Below are 21,672 nucleotides of genomic sequence, written 5' to 3'. Positions count from 1 at the left end.
GCACGCCGCCGCGGCTCGCCACTAAACAGGAAGTGGCTCGTAACTAGGCCACACTTGCTCCAATCTGCCCCAAACTCGACATGCCATCCGGCCCGGAGCAGGTTTGCATCACACCCTGCCGTGCGCGAAGGCCGACAGGCGTAGGGCGAGGACCCGTCCATCGCCGCTTGCGGCTTTAATTTAGTTTTTGTTTTCATCTGACCACAGAACTTTTGTGCTGAAGGTCTTTTCTTTGTCCATGTCATCAGCAGCAGCAAACTTCAGCTGAGCTTTAAGGTGCTGCTTCTAGCGGAAGACCTTCCTAGCAGCCTTGACCACCCTGACAAACTGTCTCTGCAGTAGGTGATGGTTTGTGCTTTTTTCTTGATCGTGGCAGTGACACAACTGTATCATACTTAAGAGTTTTCTGCAAAGATGAGTTTAGGATCTTTAGAGTCATTGAAATGACTGCAAGTGACTTTCCTGACTTGTTCAGCTGAGTGATTTGGCTTTTTAGATCTTTGCTGAGCTTCTCAGACTTCACCATTGTAGTGTTTGTGGCTGAGTAAGTATCAAACGGCCCCTTCTTGGCTTAGGAGTCACCAGCTGTAGTCGATCATGAGTGAAACCACGCCACTAAGAAAAGATGATGATACAGCTTCACCTAAACTGGTCATTTAGGTTGCTGTGTGTATAATTTTTGACCCAGCAGATTTCATCCCATTTTCCGAAGACCTATATTAAACCTATGATAGAACCAAAATACTTTTTTTTTGGTGACACATGGGTTTCAATCATTCCACCACAGAAAATTCTAAGTTAAAAGGAGTCATTGAAAACGTATGACTTCCATGATACACATGGTCCTTAACAGTGTCAGTAAACTTATCGCAAATGTGTAACCAACTTTCAGAGACGTACAACTTCTAAACTACAAGCAATGACCTGTGGAAGAGTAAAAAAAAAACAAACAAACTCCAAAACACAACAGTTACATTAGTAAAGAGTCCAGACACTGCTGTTAATGCTTAAACACCTTTATTGTGCCCAATCTGAACATACTCCACAACTGTAAGTAGCAGCAAACTTGGCAGACCACAATGAGGTAGACTTTCAAAACTCTAAAAAGCAGCTGGGCTAAGGGACAACAAGCTCAGCATGACAAACCTAATGGATAAAGAAAAGACACTTTGTCTTTGGCACACAGCTTATTATGCATTTATGTCCAACTGGAACAGGAAGGCAAAATGGGATAAGAAAGCATGGGGTCGTTTACTGGGGTCTACTCAAGCTCTGGATAGGTAATTTATCATCATCAGCTAAGTGGAAGTTCTTACATTCAACAGGAAACAAGCAGCTGTTCTAACATAGGCGTGTCCCCCTGCTGATGTACAAAAGTGATTAAAAACCACTGCCACCTCTCCACGCGTGCAAATTAAAAAGTGCAAAAATCAAAACTATGTACAGTCAAATGACTCATTCACTCTAGTTTCAACGGGATCCACTGGTTGCTTGAAAAAACGCGATGGATTACCAGTTGAGTTCTACCGTTACACACATTTAATACAACTGGACCAACAAAGCAAGTTAAAGTAGTACATCCAACGTTTTGTGCCCATTCAGTTGAAATTTGGGAGGGCAAATTAAAAAAGAAAAATTAACAGCCACAGAAAAATGTATGAGAACGAAGAAAAAAAATAAGGGAAAAAAAATAAAAGGGGGTTTTCCCCATAAACAGCCGCCTGGTAGAATTCTGTTCAAAATTTTCATGTCATGACTTAAAACCGTTTGTGTACAAATTAGTAAAAAACTGCGTAAAAATGTCTGAAATGCGACCGGTTAAATGAAGCCCAACATTCAACTCTCAAAAGTAAGAAACGTCAGTTGGCTTGCACAGGAAAAAACAGATGCCAACTGGGGGAGGGAGGGAGGGGAAAAAATAAAAATTTAAAGGCACTGTATGGCATTTGCCAATGAATGGCAATGAGACTTGCGTGATTGCTCTTCACTATGCAACACATGTAAACAAAAACAAAGAAAAAGGAGGAAAAAAAAAACAAAGAAATGGCATTTTCATCCACTTCTTAACCTTAGGCTGACTCCCATCTTTCCGTCTGGCCACAAGTCTGGGAAAATGCATAAGTGTGAAGGGCCCCTTGTCTCTTCCAACAAGGTCACTGTGCATAGTGCCACTGTGAACAACAGCAAAAATGTAGCAAGTGCAAAAGTGAACATTTTCTACAGTGATATCCCCAGTGCCTGGTGGAGTGTCGCGGTGCCCCGAGGGACGTCCGGCACTCGTGTTCTCCTTGGCGGGCAGCTTCGCCCCGAAGAGAGGCGCTTCATCATCTTCTGGCCCTTCAGAGCATCCGGATCCTCCTGGTCTAGCTGGAGTCCCGGTTCTTCTGGTTGCGCATGAGGGGCCGGTGGTTGCTCAGGATGTCCATGGAGTGCCGCCAGTGCCAGCAGGAGCGGCAGTAGTACTTGAAGCAGGCCTGGAGGTCACAGTGGTTCATGTCAGTTCAGTCATTCCAAAGAACTTAAACACAAAAAGCTCAAAATAATAATTTAACCCTCCTATTATCTGTGGGGTCAATTTGACCACATTCAATGTTTATTGTCTCTAAGTTCAGTTTTATTTAAGGGCTATGGAAACTTGGGTAATGATTTTAATTATGACTTTCTGGAGGTTTAAATTGCTGGAATCAAATTGAATGCAAGGATAAAAGATGTCAGTAAATTTGAAGGTAATGAGGGTTAAAAAGGACAATTCTACTACAACTTGGATCTTAGGTGTTGTATTCTTGATTGTTTCTATCATGTACTTACCAAGCTATTTGCTGAAATGTAGTGATGTCACTACACTAAAGTCAGACAGTGTCTTCATGGGCATTAACAATACAACAAAACCCGATGCTCGGAGCCTGATCTTCAGATCAAGCTGATCAAGGTGATTTTTAATTCAGCTCTATGAACTTAATCCGGACCTTTTGTTTACATTCACCATCATGTGTTCAAAATCTAATTTATTTAGCACATTTAACTGCAACCAGAAATGCTATACATGTTAACATGTAAATCATGTGTGAATATTTCAAGTTTTGTGTTGCAAATTTAGATAATTTACAGAATGTGAGCAGGAATATTAATCAATTGCTAAACAGTATAGCTATTGAAGCCAACTTGAATTAAAACATGTGCTGGCTTAATATCATTAAGCCTCACATAAGTCTTTGTCGTGGTGCTCCTTTACTAGTTAAATCTCCACAAGGCTCTCTGCTTTCCAACACTTAACTTCCTGCCTCCTTTGGTCACTGCAATATTTGAAAGGGGCTCCACCTAATGGTGCAACTAGGTATGACAACTGAGGTAAAATATGTGTCAAGTCATTCACACAGCAGTATAAACCCTGGATCAGATGACGCACAACACCCTAAATTGCAGCTTGTGATTTGCCAGTTTCACTGTTTTAAATTGTGATTAAAATGTATTATCAAAAATATTAGTATTATTCAGCTCTTGCTATGTGCTTTAAAAGGTCCAATAAATCATCTTGCCTTAAACCTTCACCTCAAGGTGACAAGATACACAAGCTGGGAGTTTTTCAAAAATATTAACCAGTTTTTCCAACATCTGCGGTAGAAAACAAAATGTTTACGTGTAGTAAAGACTCAAACAAGTTCCTCTTCCTCAGGGAGCATAAATACATTTTCGTGGTAATCTGGTGCAGAGTAAGACCTTACAAAAACTGCTGGACTAAAACTGAACTCAACAGCTGCTTAACAAGTCAAAGACTTGTAGAAACAGGAGCTTCCACTGACCTGGTCTCTGCAGAAGAAAGGTCCAGGTTGGCGAAGGCAAACTTGACACATGGAGTCTTCCAGGTAGGGGTCAATCTGAACCTGAGGGTAAAAGCCAGAGTGGTCAGTTTGCAGCAGTCGAAGCAGTGCACAGGAAAACTTTAAAATGAAAAGAAAAACTTAAACCGGGTTTTTCAACTTTTTGTCTTGTATGTCACTTTTACAGGCAGATATTTGTATTCTCAGTTGGGTTTTAGTCCTAAAAAAAATATGCAATAGTACTTATTTATTCCACAATTTTTACATTTGTGCAATCTGTCACAAGAGCCGTTTCAGCTGACTTCCCTTTAAACATATGCTGGAATTTATGTCAGTGTCTTGAACGGTGTATGTGTATCTGAGCTCTGTAGTCGGTACACTAGAGTTTCATCCTGTATCTGAATAAAGGAATCTTTATTGAGCCACTGTTAAGGTTTCCACAGCAGCAACAATGACAATGATTACTACACGTGCATCTTCGTACCTTCTTTGTAAACTTGGGTGTTTTTATCTCCACAAACGCTGCAGAAACAGCCTTCAGGTAACTGCGCTGATTGTTGAAAGTGACACGTCCAGAGCCTGTAAACAGGAAAAGACAGACGTGTAAAATGTACAAAAGGCTGGAGTTAAAGATGAAACCTGAGCACAAAAGGAAATCAAAGCTGCAGATATTAATAAGAAGGGTTTACTAAACTCTGCTTATTCATTCTGAACATTAGTCAACAACATGACGTCTACAAAGCTGAATTGCGTCTCTACGTTCCTCGCTAAACTCAGATCATAAACGGCTACTTGCAGCCTCACCTATGGGGTACTTGTGCTTGTCCGTGTCGATGCCGGCATACATGACGCCTCCGAACAGGTCGTTCATGATGCTGGCCAGCGCCTCGGCGTTCAGCATCCCGTGCAGCGCACCGACAAACACCGTCTTACTGGGGTCCAGACGCTGAGCAGGGCAGCGCACGTAGTTACTGTCAGAGATCACCCACGGTATCACCTGCACCTGTAGGACGGACAAGAGGTGCAGGAGTCTAAGATCTTCACTTCAGATGGAGAGTAAGGTTTGTAGTACCAGTATTTTGGTTTGAGTAATGACACTAAAGTTCTGGTGAAGATGCTACTGGAATGTCAGTTTAAAGGTTTCCTACGAGTCCAATTTACAGCCTTTATGTTTTATAGTGCAAACACAAGTAGCTATAGAAAAACACCACCTACATTAAACACTACAGACCCTGCAACACCATTGTATAGTTTGTTATCTTGAAGCATAACAATTTTGCTTGTTGGACAGAGCAAACAGGGCTTTTTTTTTCGGTCTTTTTTTTGTCATAATACAAAAGCACGACAACTGCAATGGTGTTTGCGATCATTTGTATATTATTAATTCTCACTGTGCTCATTAATTCCAGTTCTTTATGATTTAATTCAAATTCTTTGAAGGGCAGAAGGTTATTATTACAACAGTAAAATCTTGCTTTTACATTATTTCATGAGTAATAATTGACGTAACATACTGCATTATAACAGTGACAAGATACATTTTTTTTTTGCATTGTGTACTTTACTTTTTACACGGGGGTAAGTTTTCCTAATTCTATTTCACACTTCAACATGGTATTAGTACTTCCATCAAGTTAAACACTGATTATATGAATTATTATAGTAACTTTTTGTACTTCAAAGGCGGCACTGACGTACATATGTGGGTGAAGCGAGTTTCTTCTGGTGTGTGGAAGAATCACGGTGCTGTTGCAGTAAAGCGTCACTACGAGGGCAGTGAAGGTACTTTAATCAGCTGCAAAGAGCCTCGATGAGCAGATTTGCAACTGAAAGTCTGTTGTGTTTGCTGTCAAATAAAATTAGGATTCCCTGTCCATGTGTGCTGCTGTGGGGCTCTCCTGCATTCTTAATGTGTGAAACGCTGTTTATCAAGGATAGATCAAGGTCACTTTGTGTCCATTGGGAGAAGGTAGTTTGGGATGCCAGGAATTGCCGTCTCAGCCTTAAACACATACAATAAAAACATTAAACAGGACACATGCAAATTGGTTTCTTGAATATTTTGGGCTTCAATTCAGCTACTTTACAGTAATGATAGTGCAACCTCACCTGTCCTTATAAAGCATTTTTGTTACAAGGCAATCACACAACTCGTGTTGTCTATCTGCTAATAAAGCAACTCATGCTTTATTAAGACAAATGCATTAGACAGAAGATGCTCAGGCTTTTAGCTCACATGACTAACAGCACAGATAGCAGTAGATAGTTGGCAGGTGTTTGCAGTGGGTTGTATATAAACTAGTGTAAGCTAATTTATTGAATCAACATTAAGTTCCTCATGATTACTGTGGAATCAGAATTTGGGATCCGTTTCAAGTTGGAACCGGTTCTCAATGCTAAAGCCTAATTGCAAAACACATCTTGCACAAAGACAGAAGTCTTGGTGACAGATGTTCCGGATCAGAAACTTCAAACTAAAACCAAAGATTCATGCAAACTGTCAATTCATCAAGAACAAAAATGACAGAAAACAGAAGCAGCAAATAAGGATTTCACCAGTTAATGATCAAAATTGCTACCCATTAGCCTTCTGTCAAATGATGTGTATAATCTAAACAGCTTGATTCTTGGTGCTACAGTGAAACTAGAATCAATAAACAGCTCTACTGTCCAGAAACTCAGCAAACTCATGTGATTTATAGTCAGCAGGGAAACATTCAGACTGAATTTGATGTAGTGCTGTTTGAGTTGGTTTCACAGTTTTTGCAACTGAGCCTCTACAGATTCCAAATATATGTACATCAAGTTACCAGTTTATTAGGTAAAACCATCTACAGTAAAGTCATCCATATTGTTTGTAATCAATCACAAAGCTCATTTTTGCCTTTTGAGACCATCCTTACTGTGCAGCCATTTCATTTTAGAGTTTACACAATTCTGACGGGACATTAATACCTAGTGTTGGGTTAAGCATTAATCCAACTCTATGTGCTGGATATGTAAGCAGCTGTATAGTGCAGTGCATAAGTGTGTCTTGCTGGGTTTCTACTTACATCCTTGCATCGCATTCTGCGGCTGGACATCTTGAAGTAGTACTCTCTGCTGTCTTCAGGGTGAAATGGGTCCAAGGTGCAGGCATGAAGCAGCGCTCGCACAGACTTCTCGTTCTCAAACACCAGGTACACGTAACCTTAAGGCACATAGAAAAATACTTTGATGGTCAAGAGGCACTTTGATTACCATATGCCCCCTCGTGATCTGTGTGACAATGTATTTGTTACGGCCGCCGCCATATTCTGAGGAACTCCATCTCCCTCTTCTCAGTAGGTGTGTGTGAGTGAGTGAGTGTGTCTGCACTGCAGCCCTCAGGTTACCCTGCAGCAGGAAGTGATTGAGCTGATGTGATTTTGTCCACCTGTGCTGGAGAAGGCTGACCACCAACCAGGAGCCACCAGGAGGATATAAAATGCCAGCAGACCAGCATTCAGCAGTGATCTGTTGCCAGCCCTGCTCATGTGCCTCCTTGTGTCTTATGGTTGTTGTACTTCTGTGAACTTGTTGAGGCACTAGATCCTGTTTGAGAACACTGCACCCATCGTCGACTGGCTGTTAGCCTCACTAGTGACTGAGTGCTGTTAGCATTGTATTTCTGTTATTAGATTGGATTAGATTGTTTTTTTATTCCACTGCATAATGGTAATCTGCAGAAGGTACACTGAAAGACTGCAGCATGTTAATCATCAGCAAAGCACTTTAAATTGGTCACATTTGTAGAAAAAAAAAAAGGTGCTAAACGGCATTAAATGCGGCAACAGAAAACTTGTGAAAACTAGTTGAAGTTTGCAGAGAAGTCTAGTTAGAAGTTGCTAATTGGGTTTAATTTGTAGTGCAAAGTGATGCAGAAATTTCAATTAAACAGGTAAAAATTGAAAATATGATAAACTGAGTATTTCTATCCATTTTCAGTTTTCCAGCAAAATACATGTATGAATTTTTTTTTTTAAAGTAGTGAATAAAGCTTAAACAAATGGTTCAAGGTAAAAGAAACACCTGAAATGCAGCTAAAAGTTATGACTCTACGGTGAAAACAGCGGTCGGGATTACAAACTTGACCAAACTGACCCAAAGAGCAACAGTTCAACTAAAAGAAAATATTGCAACAAGTTGATTTTTATACAATCAGCAGCATTAAATTGCTTAAAACCAATCTAAATTCGGATAAAATTTGATCTGCTGAGCTGTGGCAGCACATCACATGACCACTGATCGTAAAGTCTGACAGTCCAACCATGTTACAAAACCAGCTACAAACTGGCATTTAGCGCCGAGCTAATGAGGTACATCTCCCCTATGTCCACTCCCAGATCATAGCACCTTGGTTTTTTTGCCCCCGTTAAGCCCAGAATCACCATTCTTAGTGGCTCTAGAGGACCGACGGTTAAACTCACCACCACGTTGTCACCACAGTGCCACCCTAAAACCAGGAAGGAATTTAATGTATCCTACCAGCTCGTCATTACCTTTGGCCACATTACCTTTGGGAGGACAGCGGGGATGTTTTCCATCCTTACCCGGCCACTCCACGGTCAGAGGCCCATAGCCGCTGAAGGTGTTGATCAGGCCAGCTGAAATGAGGTGACAATGTACATTTAGCAGATGTCTGTGTGTCAGTAAGGCTTGCTTAAATAAAGTGACAAATTTCTAGTTTTTATAGGTGCAGTTCAGATCTGCAAACTGGAGAGTTGTAAAAAAGGTGACAAAATACAATAAATAAAATAGAATTTCTGTTAAATGGAAATAAATTGTGTCAAGCCATAATAAAATAAAGGGTGTTTAAAGTGTTGTAACACACTACATATTTAATATATGCATTTCCTTGATGAACAATCGTAGAAATTTAAATCCTTAGACTACCATGTTTACAGACATGTTGCTAAATTAAGAATGACCTGACAACCGCAGAAGGAATAAAACTCAGATTTTGTTTACTGACTGCAGAGTACAACATGATAGATTTTGCCCGTCAGCACCTCGTCTGGTTTGTCCTGATGTGAAGAGACACTGTTGTCTGATGTGCAAAAGTGGCTTTCAAAGCATTTCTGTTAACTCTTTCATGGAGCACATCCAGCTGCAACATTTATTTGAAACCACTAGAATATGGAGGCGTGATTTAGGCATGTTTGTATCTTGATTAGACAAATTTCACTGTAAAATGTAGGAAAATGAGAATCTATGATGCATTAAGTGGACAATTCTAGTGTTGCGCAAATAGAGCAGTTACCTTCTGTGATGTCCCAGGGAACGCCTCCAAGAAAGACCTTGCAGGAGTACAGAGGGTCCTTGTTGTTTCTGGGAGGCAGCTGACCGCTCCAGGTGAATGTGGCCTCATTCACAGCTGATGAGAGCAGAAGAAGAGCTTAGCCAAGATTCAAGGCTTGTTCCCATCATCATCCAATAGTCTGTAGTGAGTGTACCTGCAGCCTGACGGTGCAGACGAGCCTCCCGCTCAATGCTGAACGCGTCATCCGACTGGTCGAGCATGTCGGCGCCGGGCCACGGAGAGCCGGTGCGCCAGCGACGGGAAATGGCTGAGGAGGCAGGGCTGACGCTGGGCGGCGGGGTCAGAGGGGAGCTGGTATCCTGGGGGTCCAGACGGGAGCCCAGACGCAGCAGATCCTTCTGCATGTTTGATGCCAGATAAGGCAGGGGAGGGGAAATCCGCAGAGTCGACTGCAGAGAAAGACAAGTCCAGACAACTGACTGTTGACGGAGGCAGGGACTGACCTGATTAAGTCTTTTTTTTTTTACGCTGTGTGAAGAATAAAAGCTGACAATCGTGAAAGAAATGCAGACATCTGTGCAACAGAAATGGTCTCAACTCTCTAAACCAGGGGTGTGCAATCCTGGTCCTTGAGGGCCACAATCCTGCATGTTTTAGATGTTTCCCTCTTCCAAAACACCCGATTCAAATGATCAGGATCGTTATCAGGTTTCTGCAGCGCTTGATGATGAGCTGATCATTTGAATCAGGTGTGTTGGAAGAGAGAAACATCTAAAACATGCAGGACTGTGGCCCTCAAGGACCAGGATTGGCCACCCCTGCTCTAAACCTTACCGGTAGATTTAAAAAGCATGTCTTAGAAGAAAAACAACAATATTGCACCATTCAACAGAGATAACTGGATTTTCAATGTTCCATCAGTCCTGTAAACGTTCATCTATCACATGCTGCTTGATTGGAAACGACAAACTTAAAATCACGATATTTTATCGAAATCCCTTTGTCCTACATGTCTCGTTTAAACTTTTGCTAAAAAATATGCCATTTGCAGTAACCACATTTTCAAATATAACAATTCTGCGTTCCTTGGCACAACCATGTAGCCATTACTGACTCAGCTACAACCTACAGCATACTGACAAAAACTCAGGGACTTTTTGACTGGACTAGGCTGAACTGCAGGCTGTGTTCACACAGGAGACATGTTAAAATATAGGGAGCAATACATCAGTAAAATGCAAAGTGATTTTTTTTTTTTTTTAAACCAATACTGTATTAAAAAAAATATAGAAAAGAAAGTATATTCCAGGTCCCCCCCCCGGTTTAAGTATTTAATGAAACTCAAAAATAATATTTTCCATTATGACTTATGGGATCATAATGGTCGTATTGGACAAAACACTTCAGTTGCCATCGTTGTGCCATTTCCACAGAGATGCAGGACTTTGTATTGCAGTGAAAATGGGCCCACAGCAAGTAAAAATATGACCGGAGCAAAAAGCTTTTTGTGGTTCAGTGTTACACTTTGCTGTGAGAAACTCATTGTTATTTAGAGCTTTGGTACCAAAGACACTGCAAAAAAAAATCTATTTCAAGTTGCCAGATACATAAATACAGTTCATTTAAGAAATTAATTTTCTTTCATTTACCATTTTCCCCCCACCAGGTTCTGTTATTTTGCCCTCAGTGAAACGCAACACCTCAGATGTTTCACAGCAAAAACCTACCAGAAAACTCTTACTGGAAGACAAAAGCATCTGTGAAGAAACCGTTAACAGCTTCACACCAAAAATACAAGAAATTGGCAAGTTTGATCAATAGTTCAGTTTAACAGATACTCAACAACATAGAGGTCATTAGCCATAAACGCTGCATGACGGCAGCAGTGATAGATGGATTAATCAGTCGGATTAGATGCCATTTTGAGATAACCGGCACTTGAAGATCAACAGCTCATCAGGCCTATAAACTAAAGCCTAAAATTAGGGAAGAACTTGGCGAAACACAGCGACTTAAGCTTGATTTATATTCTTGCGTTGAATTTATATGAATCTTAGACCGTAGCCAATGCAAATTGTCAGCACATACTTGTGTGCTGGTCTGTGTTGCTCTGCAATTACATCACTGAAACACTGCGGAGCAAACAGAGCAGATCGTGCTGAAGTTGAAGCCAAAAAAAATAAGCTTTTTAGCAAAAATACTGCAGAAAAGAGAAGACGTTAGAGCCAGCTGAGTCCATACAAAGACTGTTGGGGTTCCACTTTCCCACAGCTTTAAGTGAGAAAGGTTGTTTTCATAACTCTTTGCAGTGTTTAAAACCAGCCTTAATGTCGGGCTGAAGTCCGCACAAACTGTCCCCGCCAGTGATTGTCTATTATATTTACTGATTGTATTAATTTCGCACTGATGGGCTTTTCGGTATCGTGTTGCTTTATTATTCTGTGGTTTTACTTTTCGTACCTGTCCAGGGACAGTTATAAACTAGCTGCTAGCCGTTTTTGGTGCAATTACTGTAAATTGTGTGCAGTCCCTGCAACAAACAAAAACAAAAAGGCATACAGCTACACTGAGAGAATACTGACTATTGCATTTGCATTAAGAGCAAGACAGATACCACTATAGTCAATCCCATATTACTTTTATTTTACAGAAGCATTATATTTGCACAAATCAATATGCCACGTAAACAGGATGCATTACTACTAAGTGAACCAGTTGTTGTGGTTTTGCATCAGCACAACATGAAGTTACTTCTGAGGATGTGCAGGTCAGACTACCTACTGCATAATTTCAATGCAGAAATATAAATCACGCTTTAGTGTTACTAGATGAGCAGAGACACACAAGCCAAGATAAAACCATAAACAGCAGCACAGCACACTGGTAACAGTGGCAATACGAATAATGGCAACATCAATACCAGACCAGTATCAGAATATGCTGCCATCTGCTGATAAATGCAGTTTTTAAACAGTACTTTTAAAAAAAAAAAGTCCCATTTTTGGTTACTTTAGGACATCAGGTTTGTTTTTTTTATTATTTAAAATGAGCACAACCCAGATCTACTTAATGTGAGTGTTAAAGAAACATTCACTTAAGTTTTCTCATTTGTAGCTATATTATTGCTGTATTTTAAACAGAAAACACAGCACGATATCTGCATTATATAATAGGCCACTGGACAACCTGTTCTTCACATACTGGTGTTGGCCATTAAAAAACAAACAAACAAACCAAACATCAATCTGGGACTGGATGGTTTTGTTTATTTTATCTTTTGAGGTGTTGGAATTACCTGAAATGTACAAGACACATTGACGCAGGAAGTGTTGAGTTTACATTTACAACATGAAAAGCAAATTAAAGCAGGAGCAGATATGAAAACCGTGATATGCTTCCTAAAAAAATTACTATTAGATCATTTATGGTATCTGCAGGTCAGCAAACCGCCGTGACTGTTTTTGGATGGTAGAGTAAATTTGAACAATAAATGGGAAGTTTGAGACTCACAGATTAAGAATCACTCACCAGCATGTCGCAGAGGTGGTCTGAGCCCGAGCTGAAGCCACTGGTTTCCGAGTCTTCGGGGCTACTGGAGCGGGAGTCCAAGAAGGAGCTCGAGTCCATCCGGTTTGCCATGCGAGCCATGCCGGGGAACTTCTCCAGGAAGTCAACAGTCATGCTCATAGACTCAGGGGGCATGTAGCCTGGGGGCTTCCCAAGGATGCTATTGAAGGGGCTGTTGAGCATCCCAAGCACTGGGGAACAGGAGAATTACACTATTAACAATCTTGCTCACATGGTATTGTCATTTAGTCACCCTTCGCTTGTTCTGTGTCTCAGCAAACTGAAGAATAAGTGTTCTCCATCTACCAAGACGTGTCATTTCATTAGGAGGGATGCCAAAGAACAAATCTACTAAAATTTGCTGTTTATTTTATAAGGGAATCCATTTTGCAGCTTCATGAGCCAAGTAAGGAGAATAAGGTTTTTGTGCTGAATCTGCAGATGCACATTGATTTATCACAAGTAAAAGTATCCAAAAAAAGAATGAACATTACTTGTAGCAGAAGGTTCCTGACGCTGTGCTGCCAACAGCAAACGCCCAACGAGTCGACACTTGAAGCTATTTTTCACTTTTACATCTGACATGTTTGTAACTCGACTGCTATTAATTTGAAACATGATCTCGCCACAGACGCCACGCCGCCACCCCCCCACCCCTGATTCACCATCGCCTTTTCCAAACCAGCAGCGATTCTTCAAGTGTTAACCAGCGTCTTGCTTCCTCCCCATAACAAAGTGAGTCAGCTGGCAGCAGTGACAGGTATGTTGCTGCGCGGCCTGTAACAGTGAACATGAGGCTCTGAGGGGATTATTCAGCTGCAGGCCGCATTCAAAAGCTCTGTCCCACTTTGTTGCAGGGCCCAGTTTAGAAAGCTCCAAATGAAGTTTTTTGCCGGGTCGGTTTGTATATGCAGCGGTAAAACTACAGCGCTTCAAATGGGTCACGACTAAATGGGGCGTCTTTGTAACCGTTGATAAAGAGAGACGCTCATCTCAGAACTGTGCAGCACCTTAAATATGAGCATTTATGTAATGTCTCTGCAGTTTTGTAACCAAACCTGCACGCTCAGCCTTCTGCCACAATTCCAGCATTACAAGTTTGATCAACAGGTAATCGGTACACGTTTAGAACTAGACTGTGGGGCAACATGATCGGGGTTTTGGGGAAAGGAAAGTAGCTTCACCGGCTTGTTTTTGTGCCTGCTGGATTTCTAGAGATGCAGCAAAGCAAAACTGCCACATCATCCTCCCTGGTGACGCTACAGCCTGTTCCCACACACAGACAGGCTGCTGTTAACCAACACGGATTTTAATATTAACGAGCGCTACGTTAAATCAGGAAAGACGTTACGGTATCGACAAGTAAATGAGGGAGGGGTGAGGAGAGCAAACAAACTCTTGGGTGAAACCCCACCACAAGTTCAGCTGTGATTTAAACATATCCAGGTACTTACTGGAAGGTGAGCTGGTCTGAACATGCGACGGGGAGGTGTGAGTGTCCGTCTCCTGGCTGCTCCAGGGTCGGTCCCAGCCGGACAGACTGAGGGACTGGAGGCCCAGGCCCAGGTCTGAGACACCCAGCGGGCCCCTGGACGACGGCATCTCCTGGGAGCCGGGCATGCCGCCACAGTTGGGGAAAAGCATCCTCCTGCTGCCCACCGCAGCCAGCTCCGACTCTTTTTTTTGATCCGACAGATGTAGCAAAAGAGAGGAGAGAGGGAGAAGTGTTAAACAGCCACAAAAAAAACCCCACAACAGTTGCTTCAGTCAGTCAGAAAAGAAAGAAATCTCATTAAAAGACAAACTTCCCCTCATCGCCCCGGTGGTAAAGCTAACCTGCTGCCTCTGTGCCCGGTGCAACTGCCATGCATCTCCGTCCGCATCACTGACCCACCTAGCAGCATGTGACATGGCTGCTGATGCACTCGCACACCCCTGCTAATGACATCAGCTTCCCCCCCTCCCCACCCACCTCCCTGCTTCCTCGCTGCCTAACAACTGTGTAATGAAAAATTCCTGTCGGAGCTATTGGCTTGTTGATAGAAGTGCTCTCCCCTCTCTGGCAGGCGCAGCACGTCTCCGAGAGTCAGCGGGAAGAAGACAGCTGCTGTTACTGCCGCCGTTGCTGCCGCTTTACTGAGTCTCGCCTTGTTTCCGTAGCGAGCTGACAGCGGCAGGAGGGGGAGGGAGGAGGGGAGGCGGGGGGCAGAGCTACAGAGGCATGGTGGGAGGCAGCATGGGAGCAAATGACTCAGCAGACTACAACTAAAAAGTATCTCAGACTCGAGGATGTGCAGGGAATTTCATTTTAAAAACCTGCGGTCGGTGATTCCTGCACATCAACACTGAAGAAGCGTTCGTGCACCGAGTTGCTGTAGCAGAAGCAGCTGACTGATCAGATGTTGAGCGATTTGCACCGCCAGCTCCTCCCTTCCCTCTCCAGGCCTGGAAAGCTTCCAGCTGCCAGTTACACCCCTGATTCAGCAAACACCGAGCCGGGCTGGACGGGGCACAGAGGCCACAGCACGAGTTTAGCTCAGCCTGCACCAATTTACTCCACTTAAAAAGTTACCATTCGTGTTGTACTTCTGCAGCTGTTGTTTCAAAACTATGAAAAAAAGCTTTTCAGGTTTAGTCTAAAACAAGAGCGGCGGCCACAAGTGCAGACGTGCCTTTAAGCAAATTAACAATTCAAAGAGAGGACACAGTCGCCGTGCTGAGCTTAAATCTTGGCAAATCTCACTCCTCGAGGTAAAAAAAGAAACACTTGGAATTGCTGCAATGCTGCAGACCAGCGATGCAGCATGAATCAGCTGCTGGCACCTGAATGGTAATGACAAGGTGAAGGAGGTTCAACAGAGGGCAGGAGAAACTGAGGAGGGGCTTTTTACCTGAAACAGTACTCAAATTGTTGGATTTGTACCCAACATTTGGGGTCATTTTTGGGAGTTTTCAGGTGCAACAAAAATGCAAATTAATGTACAGCAGCAGGAGACTACAACACTGGGTTTTTCCAGGATTAGCATAACATCAAGTACGATCAGTCCTTGTACAGTAAAGACAGCCTTTTTTGACAAATCTTAGCATTTCTGACCATTTCAGAAACCAAAACGCCTATTATGCTTCAGTAAATGAAGTTGTAGGTGACAAAACTGATAAAGAACATTTACATCATCATTAGGTCTCATTTTGGTCAAATCTCTCCAATAACTTCCCTATGCAGGAAAACCCCCTCAATCCACAGCTGCCACTCAAGTCAAGCCCTCGGTTTCTCTGGGAAATTAAAGTTTTTGAAGAGAAGAATTTACATTTAAAAATGCACAAATCAGCCAGAAAATACCAAACGTGTACGTTTCAGTTGTGTGTAAAGGGTAAATTCTGCTCACATCCCTAAAAACTTTAATTTCCCAGAGAAATGGAGGGCCTGACCTCAGTGGGAACTACAACTGGAGTGAGCATGTTTTTTTTTTTCTTTAACAGCCTAGATAAATTTTGGTGCATTGTTTTTTGATAAATGTTTCAACTATTAAAATTATTGGCTAGAAGTTCTGCTTAAGGTTTCAGCTCTTACTAAAGTTGAAACCTCCCACCAACTGAGCCAACAATTTTAAAAGCACAAATCACAAAAAAAATGCACCAAGAGTTTCTCTTAACAGAAAAAATGCTGCCAACTCCTACCACTGAAGTCAAACCCTTTGTCTTTTCTGGGAAATTAAAGTTTTCAGGATTTATATTCACATGCACTTGAAACTAAACATGGGGGGTATTTTTAGGCTGGTTCATGCATTTTAGGGCTCACATTTACCTCCAATGACGAGAGCTGAACCCCTAAGCCAACTTGGAGCCACTCATTTTTGATAGCTAAGACGTTTATCAAGAAAAATGTCTGAAACATTCCCCACTTTACTAGAACAGGAATTTAAGGCCAACTTACAGAAAATTTTATTGCCAAAAATGTTGATAAACTGGGCCCTGCAACAAAGTGGGACAGAGCTTTTGAATGCGGACTACAGCTGAATAATCCCCTCAGAGCCTCGTGTTCGCTCAAGTAAAAAAATGTTCTCCATTTCCAGCTTCTCAAATGTAAATTGTGCTACTCTTCAAGGTTATATTGTCATTGTAACAGAAGCTGCTTGTTGAGCAAAAACTGCAATTCAATTTTAAGGAGGACTTTTCTTGCCAAGAATGAGTTTTAGGGGTGATGACAGCAGTAAACATTCCTCATACAGCAACGACAATGAGTCCGTTTTACCGTATTTACCAGAAATATATGCATTTTACTGTTATTCATCACCATTTGAGCAACAAAACTGTCCAATTAACAATACTCGTTAAACTGAATTACCAATTTTTCCTCAGTTCTCCTCATTTTGGCACTGGCTGAAACCTCTTTCCTATATTCATAAAAACCCTGATTTTAAAGACATCACATAGGACTTCCAGAAAACTGTCCAGAAATAATTCCATTGCCTACATTGTTGAGTATTTGATTATTACTGTCAAAGAGGACGAAGGCAACCAAAAAAAAAATTTTTATTTAAAAAGCTGAAATTAGAATTTTTGCTTTTTCCACTCTTTAAAAAAAAAAAAAAAAAACAAGTATTTGATGAACATTTGATGATTGGGGCCTTAAAACAGCATTTATATTTGGGCTGCCACTAATTGTTTACAATTATTGTAACTAATGATTGTTCATCTGTTAATCACTTTCTTGATTCACCTATTAGTTGCTCCAAAGTAGTGAAATGTTTTTTTTTCAGTGTTTCTCAAATATCCTGGTTTATTTTGGTTGTTTTTTGAATCTCCTAAATACTTGCAGCATCTTGCTGGAACAATGAAACTTTCTCCACTGTAGGATTAATAAAGGCTTATCTTGTTTTTGGTGTCTGCGTCCCCTTCTGTGGAGGTTCTCATTGCAGCTTTAACTACAAGCTCAATTAAACCAACACATCCCGCTAAACCTCCTTGGACTTAGCAATATTTTCAGGATGCCTTGACACAGTTTTTAAGTCCTTAATGTGCAGAAAATGCGATTTCACAATAAAATTTTATAAAAATGCACTTAAAGCCAACTGAGGCCAGACTTCAGACAGTATTTTTGGAGTCTGTTTCAACTTCAGTGGCGTGTGGTTGCAGATTTAACTACAAGCTCAATTAAAGACATTTTAACAGACAATGAAAACAGCAGTTAGTCAAATCTCCTTAGGTTTAGTAATATCTTTACCAGCCTAACATTTAACCGTTAAACATACAGAAAATTGTCAATTTCACAGTGAAATATAAAAATGTAATTAAATCTAACTTGGGGCAAACTTCTGACTATTTCTGGCATCTGCTTAAAATTCAATGAGGTTCAACTACAAGGTCAATTAAGACATTTTAACTAATAATGAAACCACCAGTTAGCTGAACCTCCTTGGACCTGATAGTGAGGCCCTGACACAGAATTTAGCCCTTAATGTTAAGGAAAATACTCATTTTCACACTAAAATATCATCAAAAGGCAATTAAACCCAACTAAGACCAAACTTGGTACTTTAATTTTGGTGTCTGTTTCAACTTTAGTGAGGTGTTGCTGCAACTTTAACTACAAGATCAATTAAAACAAGACATTTTAATCAATAATGAAAACAGCAGTTAGTTGGACCTCCTTGGACCATTTAAATATTTCCCCACACAGCTTTCACCATTCAATGTGCAGAAATTACTCAATTTCACAATTTAAAAAAAAAAAAAAGTGCAACTAAAGCTACATTTCAGTGAGGTGCTGCTGCAGCTTTAAATACAAAATCAATACAACTAAGAAATAATAAAAACAGAATTCTTGGACATTCAATATTTTCCTGCCACTGGTCTGCTAATATTTAGCGCTTAATTTGCAGAAAATACTAAATTTCGCAATAAAATATCAAAATGCAACTAAAGCTAAGCTTCAGACTATATTTTTGGCGTCTGCCTCAACGAGAAGCTCTTGGCAGCATTTGCTCAACTTCATGGCTGCAGCTCCAAATACAACACAACATGGTGCCAAACTTGAACTTATTTCAGTTTTCCTGCTCCAAAGTGTAAAGTTAAGGTGAAGTTTTACCGCTGAGCAGGTCCGGCTTGCCCTTGCTGTTGTTGGGTGTGGTGCAGACCCCGGTGAAGTCCAGCGCGTTGCCCAGCATGGTGTTCATCCTGCGGAAGATGTCCGCGTTGCTGCAGGTGGACAGAGCCGGAGACTCGGAGTCCGGGCTGTCGGGCCTGCGGGCATCTTTTCTCTGCAGAAGGAAACCACAAATTAAGCCACAGCTCATGCTCAAAGTTTAACAGAAAGTTTGTACACTCGAGGCGAAGTTAAATTAAGTTTTCAGACATGTTTAAGCGAGTTATTTGATGGAGTTTTACATGTTAACGAGGCGACATTTGTAGTTTCATGACCCACAAAAGGTCAAATACCAAAAACTTAATTTAAATGACTTTTCCAGAGTCGTTTTCAACTCACCAGAGAAAACGCCATGTTGTGGACACTCAGCCTAAATGAAAAGCCAAAGTAATAATTCGCTGCTGCGGTGAAAGGTCATTTTTATCGCTTTAATTAGACTTAATTTAGTGAACGTGTGCTGCACGAATCACGGCCCCGCGAGACCTCCGCGTGTTCACGTGCTCTGCATCAAAGCGGCGGACCGCCATCACGTGCCTCTGAAGTATACGTTTATTTACCAATCCTGACCGTGCAGCAGCACAACCACACAACAGTGATACACTAAGACATGTGCAAATAGAAGAAAAACAGTGGTGCACCCAGTAAAAACAGCAATATGGCTTATTGTTGCAAGAAAATCTCATTTAGCGTATGAACAACTATAAATTTAGTAGTGAAATTGCACCTCTGGATTTTGCTAAACATATATGAAAATTGTAATGGCTTAAAGCAGCGCAAAAAGTACATGAAAAGCGCAGGTGTGTGTAAGCGCATGTGCAGATTGAGTATAGAAGGTGCTTTAGGTAGAAGCAGTGGCGACTGATCAATACGGGCGCCCACTAACCCACTACTAATGACCAGATAAAAAGTAGTTCTCAAACACAGCATTAAATTTGAATTAATTATAACAAAATAATAATAAAATTAATAATAATGTTCATAATCTTTGTATTATCAACAGATTCAAAATTAGTCTTTACTGCCTGTTTACAAATTTTACACTTCCTGGATGTGGGCGCCGGCCACGAGTGTGTATGGAGCTCGAAAATCTTTTCGTGATCATGTGACCTTGGCCCGGACTCTGATTGGCAGCTGCAGATTTTCTCACAGGGCACAGCCCGAGACCATATAAGAAATATGGATGAATTTAATTTCACCTACATATATATATAAATATCTATTTCATTTGTAAATTCAGTCAAAATAAACGTATTTCTCACTAATTTAAACTCTTAAATGCACTTAAAGTTTTATATTTCACCCTCTATTTAGGAGAAACGACTATTTTGAAGAAAGAACTACAACTTCCAGTAGCTTTACAATACAACGTGATTGGACATTCCATGAAATATGTAGTTCTTCTTGGGGTTTACAAACTAGGGTTGTATTTTGTATTAATAAACTAAAACAAACGGATTGAAGTACTGACAAATGTGCTACTGTTAAAGTATAATACGTGTATTATGAAGTAAGTGTAAGAGAGTACACCGTATTGTGTTAATTTTTGTGTTTTTATTACACTGGCCGTGTTTGGGGGAAATTTGCTCTCGATGCTAAGGCAACCCTGTTAGCGTCGGTGTGCAGCCTCGCCTTAGACCCTGAAGAGACCTGTCCTACAGAGTCTGTAATGTTTTTGTGTGTACAGTCATAGATATGTACAATAAAGCCTTTATTATACATATCTTTGAATTGAATTGAATTTTGAATTTGAATTGAATTTCCCTTCTGGGATGAATAAAGTATTTTTCATTTCATTTCATTTCATCTATGTGTACAGTAGGTGGCGGTAATGCACCTGAACGTTGGATGCCAACCGCCAAATCAATAGAAGAAGAAACAGCAGCAGCTGCAGTAGCTAGGCTTAGCTAGTAGCTAATGTAGCCAGCCTCAAAGAGTTAGCTAAAAGCTTCACAAAGCTATAGATACATTCCCCACCACTGGCCTCTCAGTTACATAGTCAGAGTATCCATCGCTGCGATCATAGTATATCATCCGGTCACCATTTTCCTGCATGTTTCTCTCTTTTTAAAGTTGTATTCTTTTACAGAGAAATGAAAGTAACGACAAGCACGTAGCCCAAAGAATGTAAAGCACATACTGTATATTTCATCATAAATAAACGATAATAGCTATTACACGATATCTTTGGGATCACTTTCAGAGTGATCTCAGAACAACTTCTCTCTGCCTGGATATGTTTTTTGTCTTTTATATTTGGATAGATACGGAGCTTATACGCAGCTTGAGCACACGGTAGCTGCTCAGCGCCAGTGTTTACAAAATGTTAACGTTTGTCAGTGTGGGCGCTCACATCTTTATAGTGATCTCTAGAGTTATTAGTGTGGACGGGCCATAATGGTAAAACTGGTTAATGCCTGACTATCGGAAGAAAAGAACGACAAAAACATCACAGCATATGCGCTGTCTAATAGGGGAAAAAACGTGGCCCAGACACGAAAGATAATTCCAATTGAAATGTATTGGTTTGAAATTCATGGTGGGGAAGATAAAAAAAAATTGGGCAAATTGTGTCCCTGGACACGATCAATAAATTAAGTTTCGTGACTATTTCATGAATTGCCATGAGACTGGGTTGACATGATTCCACTAACATTTACTTACTTAAAGAATATTTTAAAACATATTGAAAAAATAGCTCTAATATATTTCATTTGAATCAAGAAAAATGTATTTGTTAGTGAGAATACACTAATTTTAAGGTTTAAGGTTTTTGAGGATCCATTGAGGTTAGATATTTTTACTTGTTTTGGGAAGTCTTGACAAGTTAAATATTCCTGTTTTTTGGCAGATAGTTCTGCTTT

The 21,672-nt window shown here is 40.9% G+C and overlaps 1 protein-coding gene across 1 annotated transcript; it reads right to left on the bottom strand.

Annotated features, from left to right (window-relative positions):
- Positions 1–1,000: 1,000 nt before the first annotated feature.
- On the bottom strand, positions 1,001–14,623 carry cpeb1b (cytoplasmic polyadenylation element binding protein 1b). The gene is made up of 11 exons (XM_008306617.1): positions 14,503–14,623; positions 14,121–14,342; positions 12,628–12,857; positions 9,293–9,548; positions 9,100–9,213; positions 8,354–8,443; positions 6,872–7,008; positions 4,623–4,821; positions 4,303–4,397; positions 3,801–3,881; positions 1,001–2,474 (listed from the first exon to the last, which is right to left on the bottom strand). Exons 1-11 carry the CDS (start codon positions 14,531–14,533, stop codon positions 2,364–2,366), a joined length of 1,566 nt encoding a protein of 521 aa, XP_008304839.1. The 5' UTR covers positions 14,534–14,623; the 3' UTR covers positions 1,001–2,363.
- Between the last annotated feature and the right edge of the window lie 7,049 nt (positions 14,624–21,672).

Source organism: Stegastes partitus, unplaced genomic scaffold (genome assembly GCF_000690725.1).
Source record: "Stegastes partitus isolate 25-593 unplaced genomic scaffold, Stegastes_partitus-1.0.2 Scaffold3729, whole genome shotgun sequence".
In the NCBI taxonomy this organism is placed as follows: domain Eukaryota; kingdom Metazoa; phylum Chordata; class Actinopteri; family Pomacentridae; genus Stegastes; species Stegastes partitus.
This window is presented reverse-complemented; position numbering and strand designations above follow the sequence as displayed.

Bases quoted from the DNA above. Each gene is read 5' to 3' on its own strand.
- cpeb1b (XM_008306617.1), bottom strand. From the start codon at position 14,533: ATGGCAGTTGCACCGGGCACAGAGGCAGCAG. The intron at 12,858-14,120 runs GTAAGTACCTGG...CCTGTTCCCCAG, and splicing joins TCAGACCAGCTCACCTTCCA to TGCTTGGGATGCTCAACAGC. The intron at 8,444-9,099 runs GTAACTGCTCTA...ACCTCATTTCAG, and splicing joins TCCCTGGGACATCACAGAAG to CTGGCCTGATCAACACCTTC.